The sequence below is a fragment of the Haplochromis burtoni genome, unplaced genomic scaffold (assembly GCF_018398535.1).
Source record: "Haplochromis burtoni strain Fernald_Lab_line unplaced genomic scaffold, NCSU_Asbu1 Contig_173, whole genome shotgun sequence".
NCBI lineage: Eukaryota > Metazoa > Chordata > Actinopteri > Cichliformes > Cichlidae > Haplochromis > Haplochromis burtoni.
This window is the reverse complement of record NW_024582534.1, coordinates 545,624-558,688: the sequence shown is the minus strand read 5'-3', so window position 1 is coordinate 558,688 and position 13,065 is coordinate 545,624. Positions and strand designations below refer to the sequence as shown.

Genomic DNA, 13,065 nt, shown 5'->3' with positions numbered 1-13,065 from the left:
ATTTTTCTACGTGTGTGTGTGTGTGTGTGTGTGTGTGTGTGTGTACACATATTTTACAAATTAAATAGAGTAAACAATAAATAAAATATATAAAATATACAGAGTTGAGACATGTGCAAAACAGTGGCATTACTGTACAGTTGGAGTGCATAATGTTAAAGTTCCAGTAGTGAAGCTGAGGTGTCTATGACGTGTTCAGCAGTCTGATGGCCTGGTGGAAGAAGCTGTCTCTCAGTCTGCTGGTACGGGACCGGATGCTGCAGAACCTCCTTCCTGATGGAAGCAGTCTGAACAGTTTATGGCTGGGGTGACTGGGTCCTTGATGATCCTCCCCGCTTTCCTCAGGCAGCGCTTCCTGTAGATGTCTTGGAGGGAGGGAAGCTCACCTCCAATTATCCGTTCAGAGCACCGCACTACTCGCTGGAGAGCTTTGCAGTTGTAGGCGGTGCTGTTGCCATACCAGGTGGTGATGCATCCAGTGAGGATGCTCTCAATGGCACAGTGATAGAAGGTCCTGAGGATGCGGGGGCTCATGCCGAATCTTTTCAGTCTCCTGAGAAAGAAGAGGCGCTGCTGCGCCTTCTTCACTGTTTTGTTTGTGTGTACTGACCACGTAAGATCCTCAGCCAGATGTACTCCAAGGAACGGAAGCTGCTCACTCTCTCCACAGCAGCGCCGTTGATGGTGAGTGGTTGTCTTGACACCAGTGGGTCAGGGCGCTGACCTCCTCCCTGTAAGCCGTCTCATCACCGTTGGTGATAAGACCCACCACTGTAGTGTCGTCCGCAAACTTCACAATGATGTTGGAGTTGTTAGTGGCTGTGCAGTCGTAGGTGTAGAGTGAGTACAGGAGAGGGCTCAGTACACACCCCTGTGGAGCACCAGTGTTCAGTGTGATGGGGGATGAGGTGATGCTGCCCAGTCTGACCACTTGGCGTCTGTCAGACAGGAAGCTAAGGATCCAGCTGCAGAGGGAGCTGCTCAGTCCTAGATCCTGCAGTTTCCTGTCCAGCTTCGAGGGAACGATGGTATTGAATGCTGAGCTGTAATCTACAAACAGCATTCTCACATACGTGTCTCTCTTCTCCAGGTGTGACAGGGCAGTGTGTAGTGTCAGGGCTATGGCATCATCAGTGGACCTGTTGTGGCGGTATGCGAACTGTAGAGGGTCCAGTGAGTCGGGTAGTGCAGAGCAGATGAAGTCCCTGACCAGCTTCTCGAAGCATTTGCTTACGATGGGGGTCAGGGCTACAGGTCGCCAGTCGTTCAATGAGGAGATGGTGGAGGATTTGGGTACAGGGACGAGGTGGCCATTTTGAAGCAGGCTGGGACTACAGACAGAGAGAGGGAAAGGTTGAAGATGTGCGTGAACACTCCAGCCAGCTGAGCCGCGCATGACTTGAGGACGCGGCCGGGAATCCCGTCCGGACCAGTAGCTTTGCGCGCGTTCACCTTCCTGAAGCACCTCCGCACATCCTCCTCAGACACAGTGTGCGCACTGACGTCATCCGCGGTGCGCACACTGTCCGGTCTCATGGTGTTCGCTGGTCGAATCTAGCGTAGAATACGTTTAGATCCTCACACAGAGAGGCCGTGGTCTGCGGTGTGCTGGTTTTCCCTAAAGTCTGTATCGTGTTAGTCCCTGCATTCAGGGCATGTGCTCACCGTCGCAGTTTGCTGTGATTCTGGAGGTAATGTGTTTGATCTGTGTCCACAGCGGTGTCTCGCGTGGGGACTCGTTCGGGATGAGTACTGTTGATGGACGACATCTTCCACGCATTTCCTGATAAATCCACAGACTGAGTCTGTGTACTCGATCAATGTCCCTAGCAGCCACGTGAAACATTTCCCAGTCCGCGTGATCAAAACAGTCCCGCAGCGCAGACTCCGATTGGTCCGTCCAACAGTGCACCGCCCTCCGGGTTGGAGCTTCCTGTTTCAGCTTCTGCCTGTAGGCGGGCAGGAGCAGGATGGAGCAGTGATCTGATTGGCCGAGAGGCTTTGTACGCATCCCGGAAAGAGGTGTAGCAGTGGTCGAGTAGCCGGTCTCCACGAGTGTTGAAATGGATGTGTTGGTGGAGTTTGGGTGAGACTTTCTTCAGGTTTCCCTTATTAAAGTCTCCGGCTGTGATAAACGCTGCCTCTGGGTGTGCGGTTTCCTCGCTGCTGATCGCGCTGTACAGTTCCCTGAGTGCTCGGTCAGTGTCGGCTTGTGGGGGAATGTAAACAGCCGTAATAATCACTGCTGTAAATTCCCTCGGTAGCCAGAATGGCCGGCACTTAATCATCAGGTACTCCAGGTCCGGTGAGCAGAAGGATTTGACCGGGTGCACGTTCGCATAATCACACCAGCTGTTGTTGATCATGAAACACACACCACCGCCTCTGCTTTTCCCAGTAAGATCCTGTGACCTGTCTGCGCGATGCACGGAGAACCCCGGTAGTTGTATTGCGGAGTCCGGTACCTTGTCCGATAGCCAGGTTTCTGTGAGGCAGATCACGCAGCAGTCCCGCATCTCTTCGCTGGAATGAGATCCGTGCCCGAAGCTCGCACAGCTTGTTCTCCAGAGACTGCACATTAGCCAGTAATAAACTGGGTAACGGTGGTCTGTTAGTGCGCCGTCTCAGTCGAACCAGAACGCCAGATCTTCTCCCTCTGCGTCGGCGTTTGCGGCCTCCAGGGCCAGAGAACAAAGGCGTCTCAGGTGAGATGAATGGGGGGTCTGCAAACGGAGCGTCCGTGTTGCAAAACTTGAACTCCGGAAAGTTATAAGAAAGACCGTCTTTTATGTCCAGTAAGGTTTGTCGGTCGTACACAAGGAGACAAGTGCTGCTCGTGAAAAAATGAAGGAAAAGTAAAATTAAACACAGAAAAAAGCTGTTGCTTGGGGGAGCTCGCGACGAGGCTGCATGCATTATATGCATGTATCCAGCATAACCATGTATAATATCCACAAAACTAAGAGGTTATACACACACAATAGGTAACATTATGTTGAAGCACAGTACGTATCACTCCGCGAGGCTCCGCCTACGATAGCCGTAATGCTCCGACAATCCATCAAGCGGTGCGGCTTCGTAGCTAGCAAAGTCGTACTGAAACATTTGACAGATTTTCGAGCGCCGTGCACATAAAATCGTTTCGCAGGTCAGTAAACACAACCAGAGTTCATACATAAGGCACACGGGATTATAAGGGGCTCTGTCGACTTTCAGAAAAATCAAAGGATTGATTTTAAGTGCGCCGTATTTTCCAAACAACACGGTAATAACGACGGCCCGCTAGCATGCGCTACCAAAAATAGTGCTTTGTTGTGTATCTGACGGACGAAAGCTAAACCAGTTCCACACCAGTGAAGCTGCAGCATTTTTACAAACCAGTTCTGGTTCATCTGTTTCATTCAACGATCCACTTTCACTCTTCTCATTCTGCGTCGCCGCCATGTGCGTATGTAAACAAAGGCACTGCGCATGCGCGTTTTACCCATATTCTATGCCAATCTCGCCTCTGTCAGTGCGCCCCAGGGTGGCAGCTGCCATCACCAGTGTGTGAATGACTGGGTGTGTAAAGTGCTTTGGGGTCCTTAGGGACCAAGTAAAGCGCTATACAAATACAGGCCATTTACCATTTTTTGTTTTGTGCCCTTTCTCACTGTTCCTCTTCCCCGCTGTTTTTCTTTCCCTCCCTCTCTTTCTTTCTCCCTTTTCCCAGTCATATCTGTCCCGTATGTAACAACTGAAAATAAAATAAAATAAACAATAAAAACAAAGGCCAATCAAATGGACGGCCAGGCCGGGATGGTCCACTTGGTAAAGTAAATCTGTTGGGCATCTTTCTTTGCCTTTAGACAATAATTCTGATGACAAAAGATCCAAACGGGACAGGCGGGAAAAAAAGAAAAAAATGAAACAGCCGAAAACGCTTACGTTCCAGTCCTGCGCATGCGTGAAACGCAAGAAGATTCAGCCTGCCTCATTTCTGTCTGCTGTTTATTTACTTTCCAGCAAAATGTCGAGGAAAAGCACCGAGTTTTTTAAATGGACTAACAATGAGGTGGAGCCGTTGCTGCGAGTAAAACAAAAGTACAAAGTTGCAAAACGCGTCTCAGTGTGGACAGGAGGCCAAAACGGAGTGAAAACGAAGTGTTTTTAAACGAAAACGCATTAGTGTGGACGTAGCCTTTATCTGTGTGTGTGTGTGTGTGAACAGAGAGAGAGAGGTGAAAACACAGTGTCCCTGCAGTGTGAGCCGTAACACTGTCCCTGATGTTGTTGATACTGATGTGTTTGACACACCTGAGCAGACTTCCTGTGTCTCCATGAGAGCAGCACATCTTAATTCACAAAGATCTCATGTTAAACACTTAATCATATGTCCACAGTGGACAATGTAAGTATATGTGATTATACGGTGAAGCTTCGAGTGGCTAACCTGTTTGTGTCACGCAGGTGAAAACAGACTCAGGCGCAGACCAGCTGAACTAGAATAGCAATCACAAGTTTTTTTACAAAACACCACGTGAAAGTATATAAAGTGTACAGGGCAGTGATATTCAATGGTCCAAGGGAAAAGGGGAGAAAGTCCAAAACATGCTGCGCTCGTTCGCTCCTTTTGTATTTGTTTCCAGCACACTCACTCTCACTCCACTCCACTCCATGCCACGCAGGGAAACAGATCAGGATTATGGACGAGTCCGAGAATCTATGCACAGGAGAACTGCGTTTAGCATAAACAGAGAAATCACACGAGAAACAGGGTTGGAGCTGTACTGACAGAGTAACTCGAGTAACTCGTCAGCGGCTATTTAAGCTGAGCCCTCAGCTTAAATAGCCCAGAAGTCCAGGTAAACAGGTAGATTCACAGCAGGTGCGTGGGCCAAGGGTGGGAGCCCAGCTGAGCTCATGAGCAAAGGATAGGCTAAGAAGTCACCACAGCTGACTGGTACAGTGCCAGTATCACTGCTGATCAACCTCCTGTTTCACTCTGCATACTCGTAGAAGAAGGCCAGAAAATTACAGGTAATGATTCATTGCAGTGGTTTAAACGTATGGTGAGTGAAAAAGAAACACTCCAAGCATCAAACGGCCCCAAGTACCTCGGTCTATCGTCGCGTAGCTGAGGGAGGATCCAGGGTCACCTGACCCACTGCAACTATCTGCTTTATCATAAAGGAAAGCAGTCTGTTGCTGAAGACTGACGAGTATAAAATAGCATTTTTGCACCAACAAGGTGATTCTCAAAGTGCTGTTGGCCAAAAACTTGGTAGATCTCGGCGTGGTGTGCAGTGTGCTGTTAATAAACTGGGGAAACAGGACAAGTAAACGTCTAAAGAAGAAGTGGAGGGCTTTAAAAAATATCTGCAGCATTTAAAAACTGTATCCACAAGAAATAGAAAAAAAAACGGAAGAAGTGAAGAGTTAAAACATCTTAAAGAAGTCCAGTCACTTTCTCTCCAAGCTCCTTAGACTGTAATGTATGTACGGAGGTAGTCAAGAGTGTCTATGGCTGTTTGTACAGCACAGTGCTTTTCAGCCAGCAGTGTTGGGTATTTTGTCAAAATGTGAGGAATTGTAGATGCAGAGAAGTCAGATTTTGACCGACTACACAATACTGTCTATAAACCATTGGTTGGCAACAGCTTCTTCTTTCAACAATGATCGGAATCAAAGCTGTATAGGAAACCACACAGTGGAACTAATCAAGGACTCTTCCCAGAGTCCAGAGCTCAAAAGTATTTAAGCGGTGTAGGACGTGGAACAAAATGCATCCAGCATCTAAAGAAGAGCTTAGACGTGTCCTTTCAGAAGGCTGGAGAACTGTTCTCAAAGAAATTACAAAAAGATTTCAGGCTGTATTGAAGAATAAAGGGAGTCATATCAAATATGACTTTAAATATATCAAATAATGTCAAGTTCATAAGAATTGTAAAAAGTCCGTTTTTGCCTTTTACACTGTGCTTCCATATATGGTTGGACATGTTGTAATAAACTGTTGCACCCATTTTTCATTTTCCTAGCAAACTATGAGGAAATGAAATTATACTTGAGACTTTTGCATAGTATTGGAAAGACCCTCTGAGGAAATACTTTTTTCTCCTGTCAGTTGCGTAAGCTTTAGACATAACATTTGCTTTCTCAGTGGAAAGTCACGGAAAGGAACCAGAGAGAAAGAGGAATTTGAAAGAGGAAAAAGAGGAACAGTTTCTTTTAAGAGCAGGATAAAAGTACTCACAGCTCAGACCTGAATTTGTCATAGTCGAAGCTGAAGCTATGTCTCCACAAAGGTAATGTACATGTTCATCTCTGGTACATCTATTTTTCTATTTTATTGTACAGCTTTGAAACTGAATGCAATGATTTTCAAATTCTCTGTTTGATGCTGGAATCATATTCAAAATATTTTATTATGTCCGCATACTTTACTGTGAACTTTAAATGGTGTGCATTCTACTTTTATTTACATTTCAGGCGGTGCTATTTTTTGGAAACATAGTTGTGCTAAGATATTCCTGCACAGTAAATGGTCGTGTCTTTGAATGACCTCTCTTATGTTGGTGTTTTCAGCACATCTGTGGCTGTTTTGATTGGGACCATAGTCATCGTGTCCCTAATGAGACCGGACTGCACAGCTATTAAGGAAAATAACGAAGGATTCAAACTATGCGTCACATCAATGCGAGGTGTCAAAGACCTCTCACATCAAAACATCACCAGTGTTCCATCAAGTCTTTCCAACGAAACACAGTATTTGGACATCTCCTACAACGTCATCCAAACGCTGGAAGGAACTGAGTTTTCTGGACTATCCCAGCTTTGTTTTTTGAAAGCAGCTCACTGTGGACTTCGGGAGATTTCAGCCACAGTGTTCACCCACACACCAGCACTCAAAATTCTCAACATATCTAACAATGACTTAGCGTTCATCCCTGACATTTCCTTGAAACAGCTGAAAATTCTTGATCTGGCCAACAACCTGTATACCAGCTATGAATTACCGGCATCCTTTCAGAACTTCACAAAGCTAGACTTCCTGTCTCTGGGTAGTACAGCTGCTCTGTCAGTGAGCTACGGTGACTTTGATGCCCTGATGAATGCTTCTGTTCAGCATCTGGCTTTGGGAGCAGGAACTCACTGGCAAAAGTATGAATCTGGTTCTCTTGCAAAAATCAAGTCTCTCAAAAAACTGTCCCTCTTTGCATCTTTTTGTGGAACCTTTGGGATGTTTGAGAACCTCCTTGCGGACTTGAATGTGACACAAGCAAAAATGTTGCGATTCATCTCTCTATTTCCAGACAGCTGCAATGTGAGTGACAACCCTTTTCAGAACCTGAGAACAATGCCTTTTATACAGAATCTCACCTTAGAAAACACCTGGATAAACAGCACGTTTATGGTGGTGTTCATGAAGAACGTGTGGCTTTCCCCTCTCCACGAGCTCTCATTTGTCAACATCACTTACAATGAGGATACACCAGATGGCTTTAATTTACCACCCATTAATCACACAATCAATCTTTCCTCAGTTATCTTTAATGGTGTGAATCATTATCAATACAGATATCCCACGATAAACATGAGTTTTGAGGCCTTCTCCAGACTGACCTATTTAAAGTTCTCTGGGACTGGAATGAATATTTTACCCTGCAGAGTCATGACTGCCCTGCCATCATTGGAGATTCTTGATCTGTCAGATAACCTGCTGACAGAGTCGGGCTTCTGGTGGACTCCGTGTTCAAACAGCTCTGTTTTTCCCAAACTGCGGAAGCTGTCTTTAAGCAGGAACCGCTTCAGCAGTCTTTCCTTTATCTCTCAGAAGACACATCAGATGAACTCACTAGAGTCTCTGGATCTCAGCTTCAACTCCATCCACTTGGATGGGGACTGCTATTGGCCTGCTCAGCTGACTGAGCTTAGCCTTGGAAACAACAACCTGGGCAACAGTGTCTTTGCATATCTGTCATCAGACTTTGAGAAGATTGACTTGTCAAAGACAGGAATAACGTCCATAATGCAAAAGGATCTGACTCGCTTTTCCAAGCTGACACATCTTACACTTAGCTCCAACAGCATCCAGGTTATCCCGGTAGATCTTAGTGTCCCAGCTCTGCTAAGTCTTCACATAGACCAGAATGCTATCACATCTATATCGAGAGAGGTCTTGGCAGGGCTTCCCAGGCTTCAGAAACTCAAAGTTGGAGGCAATCCGTTTGTCTGCTCGTGTGACTCCTATTGGTTCATCACTGCTTTCAACAAGTCCTTGTTAATGGACTGGCCCTTAGATTATACATGTAACACACCACTGTCATTTGCAGGTCTGCCATTGTCAGAGTACAAACCCAGTAAGCTGTCGTGTGAGATGTGGCTTCAAGCTGCAGTTGCGCTGCCTGTGCTAATAGTTATATCTGCAGCCGTAGGTCTGGTTTTTCATAAATGTGATGGAGCATGGTATACAAAGATGTTATGGGTCTGGATCAGGATGAAAAGGAGAGGCAAGAAACGTTCCAATATTTTGAACAATGCATCCTTTAGTTATCATGCGTTCATTTCCTACAGTAATCAAGATTCTGACTGGGTGGACACCCACCTGGTTCCCACTTTGGAAGGTGCTGGATTTTCCCTGTGTGTCCACGAGAGAGACTTTGTCCCTGGAGAGTGGATCATAGACAACATCATCAACTGTGTTGAGTCCAGCTACAAGACGCTGTTTGTCCTCTCCAAACACTTTGTGCAAAGCGAATGGTGCAACTACGAGCTCTTCTTCGCTCAGCACCGAGCCATCAGTGTCCATCGGGACTCACTGGTCTTCATATTATTGGAGCCCATTCCGACAGACTCTCTTCCTAAGAAGTATTTGAGACTCAGAAGTTTGCTGAGGCAGCAGACATACCTTGAGTGGCCAAAAGATGACAGGAAGCAGCAGACTTTCTGGGCAAGCCTGAAATCCACGCTGCATATTGCAGACAAATCTGTTGTTCTGAAAGACATTGCACTGGCCATTTCAGATACAGTACCTCTGTTTGCAGACCAAATGTAAGTCACGAAACTATTTTATTCAAGCGTGAAATGTGCACATATGAAACAGGTTTGGGTTGATGATAAAAAATGATTTTTGTCAATGAAAAAAATGAAAACAAACCATTATAAATATAAATATAAATATAAATATAATCAATAACTGGTCAATATTAAATCTGAAATATTTCAGTATTTCAATGATCATTTGTATTTTGCATGCAGAGAAATGTGGTGTCTGTTCTGATGTGGCTTTGTCTTTGTGTCTCCATCCACTGTTTTTAATGACACTTTGCAACACACAGCAAGGAATGATGATGCTGTACAGCACAGGTGACGTATTTGTCCATATAGCACCAAATCACAGTCATCTCAAGATGGTTTGTATTCTAAAGTAGAGACACTACAATAATACAAAGAAAACCCAAGAAAACAATTGGTGACAGTGGGAAGGAAAAACTCCCTTTTAACAGGAAGAACCCTTTAGTAAAAACAGGCTCTGGGAGGGGCAAATATCGGGGTTAGGAGAGGAAGAAAAGGACAAAGACGCAGTGTGAAAGAGAGGCAGAGATTAATAATCACTAATGATTAAATGCAGAGAGGCGTATAAAATGAGTGAAAAAGAAACGAGGGCTATTTCTGTATCATGTCTTTGCTCTCAGTTTACATTGGCAGTCGTTACTCATCATTGCCGTTGTACAAACTGTAGAAACGACTGTAACCACAATGACTTTAGAAGACTGAATTTTGTCCGTGTGAATAAATATATGTTATGCTAGGTACAACTGCTGTTATGTAGTCACTAACTAGGTGTTTTATAGAAACTGATATCAGTAGATTATTATTTTATCTTTTCTATCTTTTACTTTGTTTGTTTGTTAAATAAACATTTTATTAAAAATGTATGAGTTTTCATATTTCCTCTGAGAGCTCAATACTATTCTTTTGATGCATGCTGTGTAAAATAGTGTTTTGGGACATAAGTTAAGATAAGATAAGACTTTATTGATCCCACGACGGGGAAATGTTTGCATTACCTAAGCTCAGGTACAGATATCAGAAGGAAATACAAAAATACAAATAAGTACAACCAATGAAAAAAAGGTAAGATACACTATATACAACGGTAACATACTGGTTGTCAGTATCTTATAAAGGTGAGAAAAAACAAACATCTATTCCCTAAAGACAACTGCGCTTGAGCCCCAGCAGCTCAGCAGCTGTGTGTTGCAAAGTGAACACTGAGACATCTGTAGAGAAATCTTCATGTACAGCAGGGTCTGCCCTCAACTGTTTGGATTTGGGATTCTTACAACACTGCCACAAAATAACCTAACAGCGTAAAATTACAATAGGCAATAAAGATGCACGATTGTTCAGCCGAAGCAACATCCCGAACTGCATGAACATCTAATAGACCAGTATGTGAGGGAACACGAGCTACGCTGTGACAGACTGCTCCGGAGCACAAAGGTTACAGGCTACCCTCTGCTGACTTCAGGCAGGGCTGACAGTAGCCAGTGGCTTTCCAGGATGGAAGCTATTTGGAACAGCTGCCTTAAAAGCTGCATTTACTTATCACCCATGTTGAGACTTTTTTTTAGAGTCATCCTCCTCAACAGAGAGGTGTCCACAGGCAAGCCTCAGTGATGCTTTTTCTGGCCAACGTGGCCTTAAAGTTTTCCAGTTTGTTCAGTTTCTTAGTACAGTGTTTAAGGAGTTCATTAATTTAATTATAAAAAATTAAAATCCCCTCTCGCCCTGTGGGCGGTCTATCCTTCCAGCTCGCGTCCTCTACCAGAGGCCTGGGAACTTGAGGGTCCTGCAGTATCTCAGCTGTTCCCAGGACTGCGCTCTTCTGGACAGAGATCTCCGATGTTGTTCCCGGGATCTGCTGGAGCCACTCGCCTAGCTTGGGAGTCACCGCACCTAGTGCTCCGATTACCACGGGGACCACCGTTACCTTCACCCTCCACATCCTCTCGAGCTCTTCTCTGAGCCCTTGGTATTTCTCCAGCTTCTCGTGTTCCTTCTTCCTGATATTGCTGTCATTCGGAACCGCTACATCGATCACTACGGCCGTCTTCTTCTGTTTGTCTACCACCACTATGTCCGGTTGGTTAGCCACCACCATTTTGTCCGTCTGTATCTGGAAGTCCCACAGGATCTTAGCTCGGTCATTCTCCACCACCCTTGGGGGCATCTCCCATTTTGACCTCGGGACTTCCAGGTTATACTCGGCACAGATGTTCCTGTACACTATGCCGGCCACTTGGTTATGGCGTTCCATGTATGCCCTGCTGCTAGATCTTGGTAGAGTACCTGATAACGGACAGGGCGTAGGTGTTGATAGCCTGGATCTTGTTCTTACCGTTCAGCTAACTTCTCAGGACTTACCTGATCCTCTGCAGGTACTTGGCGGTTGCAGCTTTTCTAGCGGCCTGTCTTGATAAACTGAGCAGATATTTGAGGTTTACACAGCTACATTCTCGCCTGAAAATATGTTAAACATTTATTTTGTGACCCAGAAAGAATAATAAGAGTAACATTAAAACTAACTAGAAAGCGAAAATTTCTGAAGAAATTTTAAGTGTGCCTATGCCGCTGCCAATGAGTGTAGTTTGCCATTCATACGGCTCCAAAAAAAAATCCAAATAAGGGTAGACAGGCCGTACTACTGCTGGCATACCACTAGAGTGAGCCAACACACCACAAATGAAGTGAGTGAGCCAACACTCCACAAATTAAGTTTCACTTTCGTTTCAAGTTAAGTTTCACTTTCCGTCCCATTCATTTCAATGGGAAAAAACTTGCATTAAAATATTCATATTTAAAAAACTATAGAAGTAATAAACACCAAAAGTCATAGCACACCATTCCTGATCCAGCCGCACAAAATGATATAACATATATGAAGCTTGTGTCAAAACTGTGGGATGAGTTACGCGAAAATTTCAGGCGAGAAAAAGGAAAATAATAAAAAATAATAAATCCGAGCAATAGTAATAAGTGTGCCTTTTGGCATAGGCACACTTAATAATAATAATAATAATAAATCCGAGCAATAGTAATAAGTGTGCCTTTTGGCATAGGCACACTTAATAATAATAATAATAATAAATCCGAGCAATAGTAATAAGTGTGCCTTTTGGCATAGGCACACTTAACTAGCTGCCGCCATTGTTGGAAACTGAGCTGGACCACGCTATGAATTCTGGGATCGGTTGGGCCACGAAGGACACACCCGACCCATCCTTCAAATCTGGGGAAAATGAAGGACGCATTTGTTGGAGTCTTTGAATTTGGACAGCCTTCGTCGTGTCACTGTAACGTAATCGGCCTACAAATGCGACCACAGGAGGATACGGTTCGCGAATTTGGACACAGATACGATACCGGACACAGCTTCTTCTTCTTCGGGGTTTAACGGCAGCTGGCATCCTTGTACATGCAGTGCTGCCATCTTCTGTTTCAGTCCGTTATTACACTCTTAAATCCTGCTACTTATTCCTGCGTCTTTTGGGATTTTACAAAGCTTCAAACGACGCGTCGACTATTAAATCAGTCGTTGACGATTTTGATAGTCGACGTAATCGTGGCAGCCCTGCTCTCATCTGTCTTCATAGCAGTCAAAGCATGCGACTGAAGTTCCCACTCTGGTGAAAAATAATGCGCTGTTACACCCAAGGTAGCTGCGATTACTTAGAGAAATCCAATAGTCTCCGGTGAGTGCAACCGTGTTGGTCTGCCCCAAAAGCCCCCTCGACTTTGGCTTTCTCATTTTCATACAAGTTGTGTATCTTGGTTACAGTGGTGGTTAGCTGGTTAGCTGTGTGCTTGACTAGCAAGTGGTATTTGAGACTGGACGTACTACGGTGATAACACAGTTCACGTCAACAGTAAATGCAAATTACTTTGGTCTTGAGAGAATCATCTGGCATTGCTTTAAAATGGAACTTGCTGTTCAAAAGACCTGTTTCTTTATCCATTTCTGCTCACATCTACAACTGCCGCATCGCTTCCTGATTTCTGAAAAAACGGGGCGGGCCAAAG

The 13,065-nt window shown here is 44.8% G+C and overlaps 2 protein-coding genes across 3 annotated transcripts in view; one reads left to right on the top strand and one right to left on the bottom strand.

The window, feature by feature from the left end:
- mkrn1 (makorin, ring finger protein, 1) overlaps window positions 1-2,516 on the bottom strand; it is a 27,199-nt gene extending 24,683 nt beyond the window's left edge. The window contains exon 1 of the mRNA XM_042225528.1: window positions 2,008-2,516. Within this exon, the coding sequence (XP_042081462.1) occupies window positions 2,008-2,516 (509 nt within the window). The remainder of the gene's footprint in view (window positions 1-2,007) is intronic.
- A 3,633-nt stretch (window positions 2,517-6,149) lies between these two features.
- LOC102300034 (toll-like receptor 1) overlaps window positions 6,150-13,065 on the top strand; it is a 10,220-nt gene continuing 3,304 nt past the window's right edge. Inside the window, exons 1-2 of one of the 2 annotated variants that reach the window (XM_042225519.1) lie at window positions 6,150-6,284; window positions 6,565-10,478. In XM_042225519.1, the coding sequence (XP_042081453.1) occupies window positions 6,271-6,284; window positions 6,565-9,034 (2,484 nt within the window). In that variant the 5' untranslated portion in view covers window positions 6,150-6,270 and the 3' untranslated portion in view covers window positions 9,035-10,478. The other variant, XM_005933812.3, reaches the window with a different exon arrangement.